General features: G+C 41.6%; 1 protein-coding gene across 6 annotated transcripts in view; it reads left to right on the top strand.

The window, feature by feature from the left end:
- ltbp1 (latent transforming growth factor beta binding protein 1) overlaps positions 1 to 20576 on the top strand; it is a 452733-nt gene that overhangs the window by 108395 nt on the left and 323762 nt on the right. For 4 of the 6 annotated variants that reach the window (XM_072264871.1, XM_072264872.1, XM_072264873.1 and 1 more), the window contains exon 5: positions 13577 to 13744. The exons of 1 other annotated variant lie outside the window; for it this stretch is intronic. In XM_072264871.1, coding sequence (XP_072120972.1) covers positions 13577 to 13744 — 168 coding nt within the window. Of the gene's footprint in view, positions 1 to 13128; positions 13745 to 20576 lie in introns of those variants that run through there. One more of the 6 variants, XM_072264877.1, reaches the window with a different exon arrangement.

Genomic DNA, 20576 nt, shown 5'->3' with positions numbered 1-20576 from the left:
CAGTTCCTCTCTCATGCCACTGTAATTTCCTTTACTCCACTGAAATACCGACACATCAGATTTCGGCTTCTCTTTTTCAAATTTCACAGTGAACTCAATTATGTTATGATCACTGCCTCCTAAGGGTTCCTTCACCTCAATCTCTCTAATCACCTCCGGTTCATTACACAATACCCAATCCAGTACAGTTGATCCCCTAGTGGGCTCAACAACAAGCTGTTCTAAAATGCCATCTCGTAGACATTCTACAAATTCTGTCTCTCGAGATCCAGTGCCGACCTGATTTTCCCAATCCACTCGCATGTTAAAATCCCCCACAATTATCGTAACACTGCCCTTCTGACAAGCCTTTTCTATTTCCTGTTGTAATTTGTAGTCTACATCCCTGCAGCTGTTTGGAGGCCTATAAATAACTGCCATCAGGGTCCTTTTACCCCTGCGATTTCTTAGCTCAACCCATAAAGATTCTGCACCTTCCGATCCTATAGCACCTCTTTCTAATGATTTAATATCACTTCTTACCAATAAAGCCACGCCTCCCCCTCTGCCTACCTTCCTATCCTTCCGATACACCGTGTATCCTTGGACGTTCAGCTCCCAGAGACATGCATCCTTTAGCCAGGTCTCAGTGATGGCCACAATATCATACCTGCCAATCTGTAGCTGTACAACAAGATCATCCACCTTATTCCTTATGCTGCATGCATTTAAGTATAACACCTTAAGACCAGTATTTAGTACTTTTTGCTTTGATTTCACTGCAACTTTATTGCACTGCAACTCATCCCAATGGCTACAAATTTGCCCCATCACCTGCCTGTCTTTCCTGACATCTTTACTGCTCACTATCTTAGATTTATTTCTGTTTTCCCCTTCCTCTGCTCTGTCATTCCGGTTCCCATCCCCCTGCCAAATTAGGTTAAACCCTCCCTAACAGCTCTACTAAACTTTCCCACCAGGATATTGGTCCCCTTTGGGTTCAGGTGTAACCTGTCCTTTTTGAACAGGTCGTACTTCCCCCAGAAGAGATCCCAATTATCCAAGAATCTGAAGCCCTGCCCCCTACACCAGTCTCCCAGCCACGTATTCATCTGCCTGATCCGACTATTCTTGCCCTCACTAGCACGCGGCACAGGTAGCAATCCCGAGATTACTACCCTGGAGGTCCTGCTTCTCAGCTTCCTTCCGAACTCATGGAAATCTCTCTTCAGGACCTCCTCCTTTGCCCTCTCTTTGTCATTGGTACCAACATGTACCAAGACAACTGGCTGCTCACCCTCCCCCTTCAGAATATTTGGGACCTGATCCAAGACATCCCGTACCCTAGCACCTGGGAGGCAACACACCATGTGGGTATCTCTGTCAGGCTCACAGAATCTCCTGTCCGTTCCCCTGACTATGGGATCCCCTATGACTTCCGTATTCCTCTTCTCCCTGCTTCTCTCCTGCACAGCAGCGGCAGGCTCAGTGCCAGATTGTTCCCTGGTCTGTTTTATATTTTCCCCCTTTGTGATATTTATTTCCATTGATGTTTTATTTGAACAATCACTCAAAATGAATTCCCCTCGTCTTGGGACTAGCCTCAAGTAACAGAATTAAAATAACAAAATTATGTTTTAGATTTGATTAGAAATAATTTGAATAACTAAACTTTCCTGTCTGCTTTGACACAGTCATTGCTACTAAGGTATTTATTACTATCCAGTGCTCTGCAATTGCTTTCAGACTAACCATCAGGCTCTTGAACCAGAGGGAATAACTTCACTCGCCCTACCACTGAAATGTTCTTACAACCTATGGACTCACTTTCAAGGACTTTCCATCTCACGTTTGCAAAATTTATTACTTATTTATTACTTTTTTGTATTTGTACAGTTTGTTGTGATTTGTACACGTTGGTTGTTTGTCCGTCCTTTTGAGTGCAGACTTCCATGGATTCTATTGTGTTTCTTGTATTTACTGTGTATGCCCACAAGAAAATGAATCTCAGGTTTGTATTTGGTGACATATATGTAGTTTGATAATAAATTTACTTTGAACTTTAAATTTTTTTTAGATCATCAATCCATTTCCATCTCTTGCATAATGTGTTAGGAGATGGTCTGTGAACCAGTTTTGTGGTGTTGCTAAATAATTATCATCTCTGATTCCCTTGATTTGATTACCTCATTATGAACTAGCAAGCAGTGACATGATAATGTCTTTGTGTTATTATTCATTTATGTTTTTACACACACTCCTTCCTACAAGGCATCGATTCATGGTCATCCAAGTTCAGCTGTTGGCAGTGCTTGCCCACCTTGTCCAGTTCAGTTCATTGTTGAAGGGGGTGACTTGCTGTGTCATCCAGTTACCACCCTGGATAGTATCGCTGCCCCTGAATCTTTGGATTCAAGATGATATCCAGTGACAAGTCATGCTGACATTTTGTTGCTGTGTGGGGAAAATGCTGCGATGTTGGAGTGCTATTTTCTTCCTGAGTTCAAAAAGGTTTCAATGAGCTATGTTTCAGAAAAGCCAATGAAATTCTCAAACAAAAAATATCACAATGTAGCTACTATCTTATTGCAATTGGTGACCATTATGTAATGGGAAAGTTGTGTTGTTTTTGCACAAGAGCAAGATTCACACTTCAGATATAGAGAGTTAAAGATAATAGATCAGAGAAACATGCCTTTTGGCCCAGCTAGTCCACGCCAACAAAAATTCCTGTTGAAGCTGTGCCCATTAGCTACTTTTTGGCCCATATCCCTCTAATTTTTTTTTCCCTATCAATAAACTTGCCCAAATGTCTTCTAAGTGTTGCAATTATACCCGCTTCTACCAATTCCTTGACCCACTTCCCCAGCTGATCAGGCTGTCTCTGTAAATCCTGGTAACCATCATCACTGGCAGTGACATCATGTATTTTAGTGCAGACTTGCCAACCATGTCTTGTACATTCTAATCAAGGTCTTTGCTATAGATGACAATTAGCAATGAGACTAGCACTGACTCCCTGGGAACATCACCAGTCACTGGCCTCCAGTTTTAAAACTCTCTGTCTGCTTGCAGTTCAGTCCTTGGGTTTGGGTTTGGGATGATTATTATGAGTCATACAAATTCTCTTCTTGTGGTTTATGATGTAACTTGAATCGCAAATTTAAATTACAATCCTAGTTACCCAAACCCAAGTTTTCATAATACTATGTTTATTCAAGTTCAAAGTAAATTTATTAAAGTACATATATGTCACCTGAGATTCATTTCCTTGCAGGCATACTCAATAAATTCATTATAGAATAACAACCAAAATAAAATGAAAGACTGCACCAACTTTTTCTGTGTTTATATGTTTCTAATTAGGGCTTTCAACCAGTGTGCAAAGACAACAAATCGTACAAATACAAAAAGAAAAAAAAATAATAATACTAATCCTTGAAAGTGAGACCATAGGCTGTGGGTTCACTTCAATGATGAAGTGAAGTTAAGTGAAGCTATTCCCTTTAGTTCAAGAGCCTGATGATTGAGAGGTAATAACTTGCTGAGCCTGGTGGTGTGAGTCCTGAGGCTCCTGGAGCTTCTTCCTGATGGCAGCAGCGAGAGGAGAGCATGGCCTGGCCTGGATTGTGGGAGGTTCCTTAATGATGGATGTTGCTTTCCTGCGACAACTCTCCACGTAGATGTGCTCAATGGTGGGGAGGGCTTTACCCATGATGGGCTGGGCCGTATCCAATGCTTTTTGTAGGATTTTCCATTCAAGGACACTGGTGTTTCTATACCAGTCTGTGATGCAGCCAGGCAGTATACACTTCACTACATTTCTATAGAATTCTTCAAACAATTTTCTTTATAACATCTTAAGAAAAAAGTAGTGACTGTCACTACAAACAAGTAGAACAGGATATACTGTCAACAACTGCCAATGAAAGCACATCTTCAAAGTGGAATATAGAGCTCCCACTCTAGTGTAATATTGTATATTTGTTTTTCAAAGTGTGACAGTTGGCAAAATGTGAAATATGGAGCTGTGAACTAATTATGGGTTCAAAGATTATTAATTGCTTAGTCTCCAATTTGGTTGTTTGTGGCTTCATCTGATTCCCTTAATTTGACTGCAGCTTTTCAATTCATCTGAGCCAACCAATGTTTTCTATGTAACTCTTTAGTCTTTGGAGTCTTGGGTGGTTATTGGAACTCGGACATTTCATCCTTGTCGTATGTTCATGGAACCATGTGTCTGTTGTGATCCAAATTGTTGGTAGTCAGGGAGATCAGAAAGTAAAGTGAGGATGGAAACAAAGCATTCCACCCATCTTAGTAAGAATTCTCAGAGCCCATTTGACTCATTAAGCCAACTTCAAACGGAGTTTAGTGCGTAAGTTATAATGGATCTGTTCCCATTCTCAGGCTTTGATGGTAGATTTTAGCTGGCCTCCTGTTAGGCCAGCACAACGGTCAAGTTAAAGCTCAAGAGGCTTGGACTTCATCCTGTTTTGGATGAAGGAGTTTAACACCCACAAAGGCACTGGAGAATTCAGTTGCATGGAATAAGACGCTAGCAACAGTAATTAATGACCATGTGACATCTGGACGGTTAAAAATTGCACCTCAGTCATAAATTATTTTCCAGATGGGAAATCTACTCCTCCGTATCGGGACTGTATGTGACTCAGGAATAAATACTGATTGTCTCTCTACTACTCTCTGAAAGGGCCTGGCAAGCCTAGCAAGCGTTTTTGCATCAGTCTTTACTGTGGAAGACACTAGCAGTGTGTCAGATGTTGTAGAGTGTGAAGGAGGAGAAGTGAGTCCAGTTACTATTACAAGGGAGATGGTGCTCAAAAAGCTGAAAGACCTAAGTGTACCCAAGTCACCTGGACCAGATGAACTGCACTCTAGGGTTCTGAAAGAGGTAGCAGTAGGAATTGTGGAGGCATTAGAAATGATCTTTCAAAAATCGCTGGACTCTGGCATGGCGCCACAGGACTGGAAAATTGCAAATGTCACTCCATTTTTTAAGAAAGGAGAAAAGCAGCAGAAAGGAAATTATAGACCAGTTAGCCTGACCTCAGTGGTTGGGAAGATGTTGGAGTCAATTGGTGAGGATGAGGTTATAGAGTACTTGGTGACACGGCAAGATAGAATAAGTCAGCATGGTTTCAGTTTCCTTCAGGAAAAATCCTGCCTAACGGACCTGTTGGAATTTTTTGAGGAGATTACAAATAGGGTAGATAAAGGGGATGGAGTGGATGTTGTATATTTGGACTTTAAGAAGGCCTTTGGCAAGCTCCCTCACTCGAGACTGCTTACCAAATTAAGAGCCTATGGTATTACAGGAAAGTTACTGGCATGGTTAGAGCATTGGCTGATGGGAATAAAAGGATCCTTTTCTGGTTGGCTGCCAGTGACTAGTGGTGTTCTGAAGGGGTTAGTGTTGGAACTGCTTTTTATGCTGTATATCAATGATTTAGATCATGGAATAGATGGCTTTTTTGCCAGGATTGCAGATGTTATGAAGATTGGTGGAGGGACAGGTACTGTTGAGGAAACAGGTAGGATGCAGAAGGACTTAGATAGATTAGGAGAATGGGCAAAAAACTGCAAATGAAATATAATGTTGGAAAATGCATGGTCATTCACTTTGGTAGTACAAATAAATGTGCAGACTATTTTCTAAATGGGGAGAACATTCAAAAATTTGAGATGCAAAGCGACTTGTGAGTCATGTGCAGAACACCCTAAAGGTTAACTTGCAGGTAGTGAGGAAGGCAAATGCAATGTTTGCATTCATTTCAAGAGGTCTTGAATACAAGAGCAGAGTTGTGGTACTGAGGCTTTATAAGGCACTGGTGAAGCCTCACCTTGAGTATTGTGAACAGTTTTGGGCTCCTTATCTAAGAAAAGATGTTATGATGAGGTTGTATAAGGCATTGGTGAGGCCGAATCTGGAGTATTGTGTTCAGTATTGGTCACCAAATTACAGGAAGGATATAAATAAGGTTGAAAGAGTGCAGAGAAGGTTTACAAGGATGTTGCCGGGACTTGAGAAACTCAGTTACAGAGAAAGGTTGAATAGGTTAGGACTTTATTCCCTGGAGCGTAGAAGAATGAGGGGAGATTTGATAGAGGTATATAAAATTATGATGGGTATAGATAGAGTGAATGCAAGCAGGCTTTTTCCACTGAGGCAAGGGGAGAAAAAAACCAGAGGACATGGGTTAAGGGTGAGGGGGGAAAAGTTTAAAGGGAACATTATGGGGGGCTTCTTCACACAGAGAATGGTGGGAGTATGGAATGAGCTGCCAGATGAGGTGGTAAATGCAGGTTCTTTTTTAACATTTAAGAATAAATTGGACAGATACATGGATGGGAGGTGTATGGAGGGCTATGGTCCGTGTGCAGGTCAGTGGGACTAGGCAGAAAATGGTTCGGCACAGCCAAGAAGGGCCAAAGGGCCTGTTTCTGTGCTGTAGTTTCTATGGTTTCTATGGTTTAAAAGATGTGCTGGCATTGGAGAGGTCCAGAGGCGGTTCACAGGGATAATTCTGGGGATGAAAGGGTTATCATACGAGGAATGTTTGATGGTTCTGGGTTTGTACTCACTGGAATTTAGAAGGATTGGGGGGGGATCTCATTGAAACCTTTTGAATGTTGAGAGGCTGAGACAGTAGATGTGGAAAGGATGTTTCCCATTGTGGGAGAGTCTAGGATATGAGGGCACAGCCTCAGGATAGAGGGGTGTCCATTTAAGACAAAGATGTAGAGAAATTTCTTTAGCCAGAGGGTGGTGAATTTGTTACTGTATGCAGCTGTGGAGGCCAGGTCCTTGTATGTATTTAAGGCAGAGATTGATAAGGTTCTTGATTGGACATGGCATCAAAAGTTACAGGGAGAAGGCCAGGGAATGGGGTTAAGGAGGGGAGAAAAGATCAGCCATGATTGAATAGCAGAGCAGACTCGATGGGTGAAATGGCCTAATTCTGCTCCTATGTCTTATGGTCTTATATCGATGTTAATGTCACTATGCTATGGGTAACTTGTTTGCAGTTTTCACTCCCCCCCCCCCCCCCCCGTGCTCTCCTGCAAGGATTCGAATCATGTTCAGCTCTGTTCACCTGTTATCAGTTTTAGCTACATTGTCCAAGTCAGAAAATTATGAAAAATAAATCCAGGCTGAGAAGTTCCACAATCTGTGAGCTGAAAAATGAATCTTATTTCAAAGAGTGCTGACTTTGTGAGATAAAAGTGCAAAGAATGTACAACACCAAAATACATTATTGATATTCAGACTGTTATTCCAGATTTCCAGCTCTACTATAGTTATAAAAATTGATTTACAAAATGTGTATCACAGAGCAAAGTGTGTCAGCAATTTAAAACAAATATTGCACTGAAATTGTTTGCTGCACTTGTTCCTTTTTCAAATACAGGGAACCAGAAGGAGATAATGTGGTTTCCTCCCTCCATTTGTCCCAAAACACCTCACAGCCAAGGAAGTCCTTTCCAGCCACATTAGCCAGCCAACCTGATGTAGCCTCTACAACATCAGCTTTCTCTGCCCCTGTTTCAGTTCATCTGCTGAAACCCCGAGCCAAGCTTTTATAGTTTTAAGAATTGATGACTCCCAATATTGTCCTGACTTACTACCCATTTCAGTGAAAAGTTGAGGTCCATGTTGCGGCTCAAAAAATTTGATGCAAAATCAAAGGAAATTGCTGCCTACCTGCGGCCATATAGAGCTGTTGTACTACTTGTGTAACTCACCCACAGCTCGAATGATTGCTCCAAAGAGTTGCATTCCTTAATTCAATCCTTTATTAGCAATTAGCAAGCATACAATTAAGAATTATTGAGTGGTATCTCAGCCGGCCCCATGCTACAAACTGAACATGAATACGAAACCCTCACTGATGTGACTCGTCACCATAATACACAAAAGGAATGCGCAGCAGAGGATACATGGCTGTGACAGTCCATATCCTAGTCTAGTTCACTTATTACCTCCTGCGTTTGCAGATCTATGGGGGCAACCCACTGCTGTAAAAATTGCCACCTGCGTGTTCATAGTTCACACCCTTTCTGGTCTCTGTAGTTTTTTTTCCAGTCCTGCAGCCCTCTTACATCACTGCATTCCTCTAATTCTTGCTCTTTGGTCACCACCGTATTTAATTGCTCTACTATTGGTGACCCTGCCATTAGTTATTGGGATCCTAAGGTCTAAAGTTTCTTCTGTAAAACTCTCTTTAGTTCTATCACTTGTTCCTCTTTAAGACACAGATGGAATGATACAGTCGTACTGCATGAAAACAGGTCCGTCAGACCACCGTGGCTGCATTGCCAGTCAACCAGCTCATTACACCAACCCTATGTGATTCCTCCCACATTCGCATTAACTCCTCCCAGATTCTACAGTGGCCGTTTAACCTAGCAACCCACATTTTTTGGGATGTGAGAGGGAACGAGAGGGAGCCCATTAAGGAGAGCATGCAGACTTCATACAGATGGCACAGGAGGTGTTGGGAGGCTGCCATTCTGCTTGCTCCATCTCCATGATTATGTTTGACGAAGATTTTAATAATCTCACCATGTGAGATATCTTGGGGACATTTTGATGCATTAAGAGGTAATATTAGAGATGGGCAGCAAATGGTGACCTTGTTGGTGAAACCGAGATTCCACAATGAGTATAAAAAATAATATCGCCGTGGAAATTGTTGGTTTTGTAAGTTATGCTTCTAAATCTTTGCCCTTCATGTGAATAGTATATGTTTTGTGCTTATGCATTAATGACAAGTATTTGCTATTTACCTCTTAATCTCAGAGATGGAATTAGAATCAGGTTTATTATCACTGGCTTACATCGTGAAATTTGTTGTTTTGTGTCAGCAGTACTGTAAAAGGCATTAGAAATGCTATAAGTTACAAATAAATAAATAGTGAAAAAATGGAATTGTGAGGTAATCATCATGGACGGTTCAGAAATCCGATGGCAGAAGGGAAGAAGCTATTTCTAAAATGTTGTGTGTGATTGTTCAGGCTCCTGTAGCTCCTCCCCAATGGCAGTAATGAGAAGAGGGCATGTTCTGGACGGTCAGGGTCCTTAATGTTGGATGCCACCATCTTGAGGCATTGCCTTTTGAAGATCTCCTTGATAGTGGGGAGTCTGGTGCCTGTGATGCAGCTGGCTGAGTTTATGATTCTCTAAAGCTTTTTCCAGTTCAGTGTATATTAGATGATGATGCAGCCAGTGGGAATGCTTTCCATGGTCCATCTGTAGAAACTTGCTAGAATCCTTGATGACATGCCAAATTTGGTGACTACTCTGATCTGAGTCTCACAATTTGAACTAAAATACATATTTTTAAAAAATCTAGGCTGACACACCAGCTGAAGAAACACTGCACTGTTGGAGGTAGAGTCTTCTGGGCGAGGACTGTCTACTCTCTCTTTTACACACAAAAGATACCGTGGTTCTGATTTGAGGAAGGGTTAGGAAGTCTTCACAGGTCTCCCGGATAGCAGTTATCCCTCAATCACCATTACTAAAACTGATTTTCTGGTCAATATTAATGGTTACATCAATAACAATAAAATTCACCTCAGACAAGCCAGTGATAATAAATCTGATTCTGACTATATTGCTCGTGGGGACCTTGCTGTGTACAAATTTGCTCCCTCAAAAGTGTGTCTTTTGCTGGAAAGGTCTCAGGAATGGCTGAAGGGGGTGAAAATGCTATACTGTATAAATGTAGGTCACTTTTTTTAAAAACTAATGCTATCAGGTATAAACTGTAAGGACACTTCCTGCGAAGGTACACATTTGTTGCGGTGACTAGTGGGGTACCGCAAGGCTCAGTGCTGGGACCCCAGTTGTTTACAATATATATATTAATGACTTGGATGAGGGAATTAAATGCAGCATCTCCAAGTTTGCAGATGACACGAAGCTGGATGGCAGTGTTAGCTGTGAGGAGGATGCTAAAAGGATGCAGAGTGACTTGGATAGGTTGGGTGAGTGGGCAAATTCATGGCAGATGCAATTTAATGTGGATAAATGTGAAGTTATCTACTTTGGTAGCAAAAACAGGAAAACATTATTATCTGAATGGTGACCAATTAGGAAAAGGGGAGGTGCAACGAGACCTGGGTGTCATTATACACCAGTCATTGAAAGTGGGCATGCAGGTACAGCAGGCGGTGAAAAAGGCAAATGGTATGCTGGCAATTATAGCGAGAGGATTTGAGTACAGGAGCAGGGAGGTACTACTGCAGTTGTACAAGGCCTTGGTGAGACCACACCTGGAGTATTGTGTGCAGTTTTGGTCCCCTAATCTGAGGAAAGACATCCTTGCCATAGAGGGAGTACAAAGAAGGTTCACCAGATTGATTCCTGGGATGGCAGGACTTTCATATGAAGAAAGACTGGATGAACTGGGCTTGTACTCGTTGGAATTTAGAAGATTGAGGGGGGATCTGATTGAAACGTATAAAATCCTAAAGGGATTGGACAGGCTAGATGCAGGAAGATTGTTCCCGATGTTGGGGAAGTCCAGAACAAGGGGTCATAGTTTGAGGATAAAGGGGAAGCCTTTTAGGACCGAGATTAGGAAAATCTTCTTCACTCAGAGAGTGGTGAATCTGTGGAATTCTCTGCCACAGGAAGCAGTTGAGGCCAGTACATTGGCTATTTTTAAGAGGGAGTTAGATATGGCCCTTGTGGCTACGGGGATCAGGGGGTATGGAGGGAAGGCTGGGGCGGGGTTCTGAGTTGGATGATCAGCCATCATAATAAATGGTGGTGCAGGCTCGAAGGGCCGAATGGCCTACTCCTGCACCTATTTTCTATGTTTCTATAATATACAGGTGATGTGCAAAATTAGTTTTCAGGAGCAACCTCAACCTGGAGCTGCAAAATGTCTGATTAGTTGTAAGCATAGGGAGCACGGAGATGTCAAACAGACTATGCTCAGGGGGTTAGCAACTCTTTCAGTGTAGTTAAATTCTTCTTTCTGTAATAGGACCCAAGTTTCAATCTTCCATCTTTCTAGTGGATATTTCAGAGAGAACATTGCTTGTGAAATAGACTTTGGTTTTACTACTTATTGGAAATAACCAATTCTGTGATCCACTTCTACTATGCCATGAGAAATTTGTTGCCAATGTATTAAATGACCAGTCGCTGGGGCAGGAGTTCCCAACCTTTTTATATACCATGGACCAAGGGATCTTCGGACCCCAGGTTGGGAACCCCTGCTCTAGTATGTTCCCTTAAACCTAACATGCTCCAGTAACAATCTTTTGGAACCGTATGCTTTCTGCCCACCATGAACTATTACCTGGGATATCCACTGATATGCATCGATTCACAGAGTCACTGGTGCTCTGGCAGGTTAGTCAGGCATTTTCTGATTTGCCCCGAGAGAAAAGTCAGGATAAATCACTGCAGGGAAAGGAAAGGCAGAGATATGGTGAGGCATTTCCTCCAGCTTCACAGTTGTTATAAAGACATCTTGGAAGAATAATGGAAAATTTCTTTTGTATACATCACTCTAAACTAGCAAGAATTCTCAAAGCTGCTTCATTGGTGTTATCAAATAAAAATGCCATTGAGACATAAGAGGATATTAGACAAACGATAAAAGTTTAATTAAAGGGTAGATTATAAGCAGTTTTAAAAGAGACAGAGAAGTTTAAGGGAATGTTAGGCCTCTGGAGTAGGTATCCAGTCACAGACCCAGTACGGTGCACACAGTGATATTAATTGAGTAACAAATCCCAAGGTGTAAACAAAGTCATCGTCAAAGTTCAGTCAGAGATCAAGACATCCAGAGAAATCCAAAAACCAGAATCGGGAGACAGGCAGAATCAATATTCAGACAGACAGAGTACAGATACAAATACAAATACTGGAAAGGCTCAGGAAAATTCACTGACACAACCTGGCAACAAACAGGTGAAAACACAGGACTGAAATACACTGAGCAATAAACAGGGAGGCAGATGATAGGTGGAGCACAATGAGACACAGGTGGCAGCAGTACAGGCAATAGAGAGAAACAGATGAGAGGCGGAGTACTCCAGTAATACAGGGGCTGGAGTAGAGCAGGAGTGGGGACAGGAGCACATGGCAATACAAAACCTCAGACTGACAGCTTGGGGGAAACACACAAATGACAGAGTTCAACTGGAGGTACTGACAGGGAATTCCAGAGCCTAGGACTTTGACTGCTGATGGTTTGGTTAACAATGGCACAGAAAACATATTAAGGAGGTTTGAGCTAACCGGAAACCAATGTAGGTTGGTAAGGTTGGGAACAATGGGTACACAGGTGCAAGGCAGATCATATCTATCATTTTTTTTTTGGAAGCCATCTGGTATAGAGTGATAGAACAAGATGGAGGATCTAGGAAAGCTTTGATGTAGGCAAATCTGGCTGTAGTCAAAGCATGGATGAGAATTTTCTCCAGTCCTGCTGAAGGGTCTTGGCCTGAAACAATGACTGTACTCTTTTCCATAGATACTGCCTGGCCTGTTGAGTTGCTTTGGCATTTTGTGTGTGTTGCTTGGATTTCCTGCATCTGCAGATTTTCTCTTGGTATGAGAATTTAATCAATGGGATGTCAGTATCAGATGGGAAGAGGCACAGGGATGGATTGGATGACAGTTCAGAGGTTGAAGATATTGCAGCATCATGATTTCGGGCTCACCTGGGGAAATCACATCCAGATCGCTTGACCTGTAGGTTATAAAAGCCTTGGTTATGTTTAAATTAAGCAATATGGTATGTTAGAATGCAATAGAAAGGAAGGGAAACCAGACCAGTTTGGATCAGACGTGAACTGACTCATACACCTCTTTGAGTCTAGAGCAAGGCATGGATTTGCCCTTACTTGGAGCTGCTGTACAATGTCTGTCTCACAAGTAATTTGTAATGTTAAATTTTAAGCTTGATGTTGAATCACCATGAACAATCAGTACTGTTTTCACTTCTGGCCTGCAGACAATTAATGGCCTCAGTCTGAATGTATGACTCGAGGTGCTGGAGGGAGAGCTTTTGCCAAGAGGCTGTGAAATGACCCAAGTAGCTGCGTCATGGGGTTTGATAGCTTTGGGCAGGAGTGCCAGATACTTGAGACAGATGTTTTCAGACATGCGGCATGCCTAAAACATTTCCAGGGTTTAGTTGCAAATGACTTAATGTCGACAAGAGCAAGATGCGGGTGAAAACAACAGCTTATTCACCTTAGGTGCAGAGCCAGTCGTTGCCTGCTGCTTCAGACGATCAGGCATGTGTACTGAAGCTGCCGTGGTGAATAGAGCTCAGCTCTGTAATTACAGAATCTCGTCTGCTGCAGAAGTTGGTTTGGAGTTCTGTTTGCCGAGCTTCCAAGTCCTGTTTCAGAGACACGTCTAGATCGCAGATAAATAGCAGTTAGCCTTATCTCCCCACCCCTCCCACCATCTCCTCACCTCTAACTGCTTCTACCTCCCTGCACCTCCGCGAACCCTGGCAATAGCTCTTTTGGCAAGCACCTCCGATGGATATCGAGTTGATCTCTCTGTTTTTCTTCATCGTTGTGTCTCCGCTCGCAGTTGGGAACCACACGGGCCGCATCAAAGTGGTCTTCACCCCCACCATCTGCAAAGTGACGTGCACCAGGGGGAAGTGTCACAACAGCTGCCAGCAGGGCAACACTACCACCTTGATAAGTGAGAATGGTCATGCTGCTGACACTTTGACAGCACAGAACTTCCGAGTGGGTGAGTAATATCAATAGGTGGCTTTCTGATAAAAACGGCTTAACTGGAAACAGCCTGGGGAAACAGAGATTTGTGGAGAGTAAGGTTGTTAACTACATAAGATATTTAATGCCATGAGAACATAACGTATGGGGAAAAAAAACTGACTTCTGTTAATAAATGCAGAAATGTAACTTTTTATACTTAACATTAATCAATATAGAAGAGCAATGGTGCCGAAAATATTTTTTTTATATCTTCCTGCTTAACCTTTTTTAATCAAATCGATTTCTCCTTCGTTACTGTACTTCCTCCTTGGCTTGATTGAAGGCACTGCCTCTCAGCTGTTTGGCTGCTTTGTGAACATTGTGCATTATTTTTCCAAGGAGAAAGCTTGAATTAAGCAATAATTCTGAATTCCTGATACAGCTGTTTCTTAACTTTTCATTGTCCCGACAACTCATGCAACCCAAATAATTACAGTTGAAGTCGGCTCAGGTAAAGAATCTCACTCTCAGCAAAATGATTCTCACTTGAAAACGCTTGGGGGCTGCCTGAAAAATTGGACACTGTTTGTGTGTGTGTGTGTGTATATTATATATGAGCATTTTAACTCAAGGTTGTGCCAAGGCTGACTCAAAAGCTGAATAAATCTTGCCTTTGAACAGATATTTCCCTGAGAATTATTAACTGTGGACTTTGCTGCACAACATTCATAATTTGGTGTCCTTGTTTGCTGTTTCCTTACTGATTGGACTGGCAGTAGAGTCATGAGGAGAAGGGAGGGATTCCCAAATGTTCTTTGTGACCATCATCTGCAAAGTGGAGTTTACTTCTGCTGCATAAAGCCTGTAAGTGTGCACATCACTTTGCAGGATCAGTTATCCTAGTATCCATGTCTTTTAATGTCAGTGAATCCAGTATATTAAAGTGAAGATACTTACTTGTTTATTATTGATGACCAAAATTTATTTCTCCTGGCTTGGCTGAAACCCACCGTATCCAAATGTCACTTTCAGAGAAAAAAAAATGTGCTGCGTAAAGCATTAAAGCATTCAAATAGAACAGGTTAGTACTAATGCTGCTGGTTTACTCTGATTCCATAAAGAGAGGTTTCAAAGGTTTTAAAGGTTCACTTAATGTTAGAGAAATGTATATAATATACGTCCTGAAATGCTTTTTCTTTGCAACATCCACGAAAAACAGAGGAGTGCCCCAAAAGAATGAATGACAGTTAAATGTTAGAACCCCAAAGTCACCCCCCCCCCAGCTCCCCTCCCCCCCGCGTGTAAGCGGCAGCAAGCAACGATTCCCCCGTCCCCCCACCGGCAAAAAGAAGCATCGGAATTCGCCACTGACAACTCAAGTGTGAGCAAAGCAACAGTAAAGACAAAGACGTGCAGTACTCCAAAGACTAAACACGAGGAAACCTGCAGATGCTGGAAATTCAAGCAACACACATCAAAGTTGCTGGTGAACGCAGCAGGCCAGGCAGCATCTCTAGGAAGAGGTACAGTCGACGTTTCGGGCCGAGAACCTTCATCAGGACTAACTGAAAGAAGAGATAGCAGCGCTCTTCTTTCAGTTAGTCCTGACGAAGGGTCTCGGCCCGAAACGTCGACTGTACCTCTTCCTAGAGATGCTGCCTGGCCTGCTGCGTTCACCAGCAACTTTGATGTGTGTTACTCCGACGACTACATTGTTCACCTGGCATTCGATGTATGGCTGTCTCTCTCTGCTCCAAGGGAGAAAGAAATGTCTCCGTTTCACAGCGAGAGGGGAGACATAACAAACAACTTGCTGGTTTATGATATTAAATGTCCGTTGCGTCACTTTTTCCAAGCTATGTGCCCAAAGATCTCGGGTCTCTGGGCAGCCAGCCTTAGATCTTCCATCTCCCAGGACATACCGTTCTTCTCATTCCCGCAAGGCCTGTAGTCAGCATGTAACTTAAGGTCAGGGTCTTCAAAAGAACCCTAAAGGGGAAAATAGAGATGTTAAAGATGGGAGGGTAATAGGTCAGGTGGTGGGGTAGAGATATCTCTCTACCAAAGGAGGTTTAAGGCCCCCATTCCTGCAGATCCCCCTTGGGCAAGGTGTAACACCTGTTTGGACCCTCCTGATCAGGGTCACATGAAGCAATAGGAGCAAGTGGTAGATAGTCATATGAGCAGCTGGTGTATTTCACAAGTCCTGGTTATGCAACCACTGACACCAGGCAATCTCTGAAGTATTGATACTGGCTGAGGTCACCCATCTTGTAAAAACAGCCCAAAGGAAGGCAACAGCAACAGTAGAAAATTTGCCAAGATCATGGTCATGGATAAGACCATGATTGCCCGTGTTATATGACATGGCACATAATAATAATAATAATAAAGTACTAAGTGCCATTATAAAGGAACAGAAAATCCATTTATGCATAATTATGCGAAGGCTTAGAGCAGCTTGAGAAAGTAGCTGATAAAAGCTTATAGGGTTAGGTTTCATAAGTAAAAAGGAAGAAGGATAAACCTTTGGGGGAAAAAATATTAATTCAGTTACAAATGGACCCTTGTGTCCAATGACTATTGTAATTTAGGAAGGATGCAAAAATCTTGAAAGCATTCTTCAGATTAGTTCCAGGACAGGAGGATTTTTTGTGTTATGGGAAGGGCTGGAATATCTGGTGAGTTAATAATGAGGGGAAAAAATGAATCACCTAGAGTTCCTAAATCATTCTTTTGTAGTGGTCTTCACAGTAGAAGGCAGTTAAGAATGTCCAAGAGATACTGGTATTTTATATTGAAGTGGCTAAGGGGAAAGAGTGCTTGGAGGATTGGAAACCACAAACATAATGTCACTTATTATGAAGAAAAGGAGATAGAAAATATGAAACTATAATCACTAAGTCTAATATCTATTATTAAGAAAATGTTGCAATCCAGTATTAAGGAGATAATAGTAGGATAATTAGAAAACCGTTAGACAATCAAACCGAGTCAACATGACTTTATGAAAGGAAAATTGTGTTTGACAAATTTGCTCGTGCTTTAAAGATAATAATAATAATTAATATCACACCTTTCATACATTAAGATGTAGGCTCAAAGTGCTTTACATGGATTGTAAACATAAATTATTATAGTCATAAAAATACAAAACAAAATTAAAACTCATAAGTAAAGGCAAGCAATACAATGTAATCGAATATACCCAATTATGTAAATAGAAGCAATGTCTATAGGCATTAAATAATCGTATAAGTACGCCAAATTAAAACATTTTTAGAAGTATTTTGAAATGTCTCATAGTACTAGGCTGGTGTATCACAGTCGATAGTGTATTCATTCCAGATTTTTGGTGGGTAAGTGCAAAAGGCAGCATAACTAGCTTAGCTCTAGGAACACAAAGCAAACCAGTATTCGTGGATTTAAGGTGGAACAAGGTAGAAGAGGAGGAACCAGTAAGGTTCTTATTTGGATTTCAAGGATTCAATTGATCAGGAATTCTAGTTGCTGATCTTTCATGCCTTCAGTAAAGTCTGTCCTTATCTCAGCTAATTTTGATCTATGTTGATACCTGGATGTATGGACTGAGTGCATTGTAACCATATTTGTTGGTGGTAGAGAGTTAGGTGGGTAATCAAGGTGTGAAGTGGGTATTGAGAGCCTGCAAAGGGACATACCGTAGATAGGTTGCTGGGCTGGAAGTGACCAGATAGGTATAATATGGAGAAATGTGAGTTACGAACTTTGAAAGGAAGAAGACAAAGGAAGACATGTTATTATTTAAATACAGAGAGGTAATGAAATATTGCAGTGCAAATGGATGTAGGTATTCTTGTCAAACAAAAGTTAACATGCAGGAGCAGCAAGTGATGATGAAGGCTAGAGATATTGTATGTTGGCCTTTAATGTGTGGGCTTTGGATTATACAAGTAGGAATGGTTTAAGCAACTTTACAGAACTCTGGTAAGACTGCACCAGAAGTTTATGGAATACTTATGCAAGAATATACTTCCACTGAAGGCAATGCTGAGAGGTTCCTAGGATGAAGGGAGATGAGCATATTAAATGTGTACTTATTTAAGTGTGGAACTTACATACTTGCTGTTCATTTTGCCTGCTGGCATTTCGGGCAGCAATGAAGGTCCTCCATCGCAGATGTGGAAGGATAATTCTTTGCTGTTTCTGTAACAGTTTACTCAGAATCAGAATCAGGTTTATTATCACTGGCATGTGATGTGAAATTTGTTAATTTAGCAGCAGGAGTTCAATGCATTACATAATCTAGCAGAGAGAAAAAATAAATAAAATAAAATAATAAATAAGTAAATCAATTACATGTATTGAATAGATTTTTTAAAATGTGCAAAAATGGAAATACTGTATAATAAAAAAAGTGAGATAGTGTCCAAAGCTTCAGTATCCATTTAGGAATCGGATGGCAAAGGGGAAAACGCTGTTTCTGAATCGCTGAGTGTGTGCCTTCAGGCTTCTGTATCTCCTACCTGGGATGGTAACAGTGAGAAAAGTGCATGCCCTGGGTGCTGGACGTCCTTAGTAATGGATGCTGCCTTTCTGAGACACCACTCCCTAAAGATGTCCTGGGTACTTTGTAGGCTAGTACCCAAGATGGAGCTGACTAGATTTACAATCTTCTGCAGCTTCTGACTAGTTTGACTAGTCAGAGCTTTTAGCCCTGAGCTGAGCCGCTGAACTTGGAGGACTGGTGGACCTCTCTTAGTCTGGCCTCAACTCTTTGACCTGTTTGGTATGGGTGAAGCCTTGACTGCAGCCAGTGTAGCTCCCTGTGTCATTGAGGCATGCAAGCCTGTAAACCATGATAAGGTTATGGTTCTATGGAGGTTAAGTGTGGAGGAGTGATAATCTTTCAAAATTTGAGGGGGATTGACAAAGTGAGTGCTCAGAGGATACTTATTCTAGTGGGACACATTCAAAACTAATGAGCATTGCTTCTGAAGAAGGGGTTATCCATTTAAGTTGAAAATAAGGAGGATTTTCTTCTGTTAGATGATCATGAATCTTTAGAATGCTCTGCCTCAGAGTTGCAGAGGTAGAGTTATATATTAATCGTGGAGACTGACAGGCATTTCAAGGGAGTGAAAGGCTTTGAGAGAGATGTGAAAATGATGTTGAGATGAAAGTTTGATTAGCCATGATTTTATAGGATGGTCGACAATGCTTAATTGCTTGATTGGCCTACTTCTGCTTCTATTTCTTGTGTTTTCTTCGGAGCAAAGAAAGTGAAAAGAGGTGTGAAAGAGGCGAGGTCATAGTTGTTGAATTGTGCAGCACAGAAACAGGGCCTCTGGCCCTGTCTGTCCACGTGGTTCTAAATAATGAAAGATTTGGAGAAGAGAGAGAGTGGAAAGCTGTTTTCATTGTCAGTCAAATAACTAAAGGTAACACCTGCATGGACTTATTGATGTTTAACTTTCAAGATTAACATCTAGAATTCCTGAAGGAAAAACACAGGAAAATCGTTGAAAGAAGGACAAATACAGGTCTGTAGAGAAGTATCCAGGATGAGGTGCTTTGCACTTGCAGAAAGATAGCATTGATTGAAAGCAGGAATGCTGTTTTTCTAATTCTTTGATTCACAGTGAAATATTATGGCTTAGAATGTTTGAAAGGTGAGGGAGCTTTGATAAAAGTTTCAAAAGGGAATTAGGTAAATATTAGCAAAATAGAGAAAATTTGGCAAGTCTAAGGGGGAGGGATACTAATGGTGAGACTAATGGAAATAACTGGGCTGGATGTATCCTTTACTGTCTTATTCTGTAACACTACTGTATGAATTGTGAAATGATAAAAGTAGTGTAACCCAGAAGTAAAAAAGGACTTTATTGAAAGGTTCAGAGCCATTGAGTACCAATGACATTATCTTGGCATAAAATATGTTACAGGTTGTATTCTGGCTTATCTCTTGCACATGAAGAGAATCACCACCGTCATTATGCGCCGTGTTGTATGACGTGGGCGATCATGCTCTATGTGGCCGTGATTGTTCTTGGCAAATTTTTCTACAGAAGTGGTTTGCCATTGCCTTCTTCTGGGCGGTGTCTTTACAAAATGGGTGACCCCAGCCATGATCAATACTCTTCAGAGATTGTCTGCCTGGCGTCATAAGCGGGACTTGTGATGTGCATCAGCTGCTCATACGGCCATCCACCACCTGCTCCCATGGATCTACGTGACCCTGATCAGGTAAGCTAATCAGGTGTTACATCTTGCCCGAGGGTGACCTGCAGGCTAGCAGATGGAAGGAGAGCCTTACACCTCCTTTGGTAGAGACGTATCTTCACCCTGCCACCCCATAGAATAAAAGATTTAAGCAATTGCCACTTCCATATCCTAAAGTATATCATTTATGTAAAGTGATTCTTCCTGTTTTTAGCATTCTTCTTGTGTAGAATTAAAGCTGTCCTGAAACTGGGAAGCATAGGAATAAATAATGCAGGAAAACGAATACATGGGCAGACGTAACTGTTCTTAACAGGGGAGGAAAGGGAAAGTGACGATGATGATGAATGGTTTGTCAGCTGAAAAGAAGTCGTCTTCAAGCATTTTACTTCTTAAATAATATAGCCCTTGCTGTGTGGCTTCTAATGGAAGAATTCAAATTAGAAAGTCATGTTAAAGCATAGAGCTCAAGAGCAGAGAAGCAGACTTTCAGGCCCACTATCTGTGCCCTTGTTGGAGTTTTGTTTCTTGAAATAGCTTTTCATTCAATTTAATTAATGGACTGTTTGGTCCTTAGTTTGTTGGTGTTAGAGAAACTGCAGTCTCCACCCAAAGAACCTGGGAGCCACCGATTCAGAAATAGCTAGGTCAATGCACAGCCTCAT

Source organism: Mobula birostris, chromosome 8 (assembly GCF_030028105.1).
Source record: "Mobula birostris isolate sMobBir1 chromosome 8, sMobBir1.hap1, whole genome shotgun sequence".
NCBI lineage: Eukaryota > Metazoa > Chordata > Chondrichthyes > Myliobatiformes > Myliobatidae > Mobula > Mobula birostris.
Note: the sequence above shows the minus strand (reverse complement) of the source record. Positions and strands in the feature narration are given on the sequence as shown.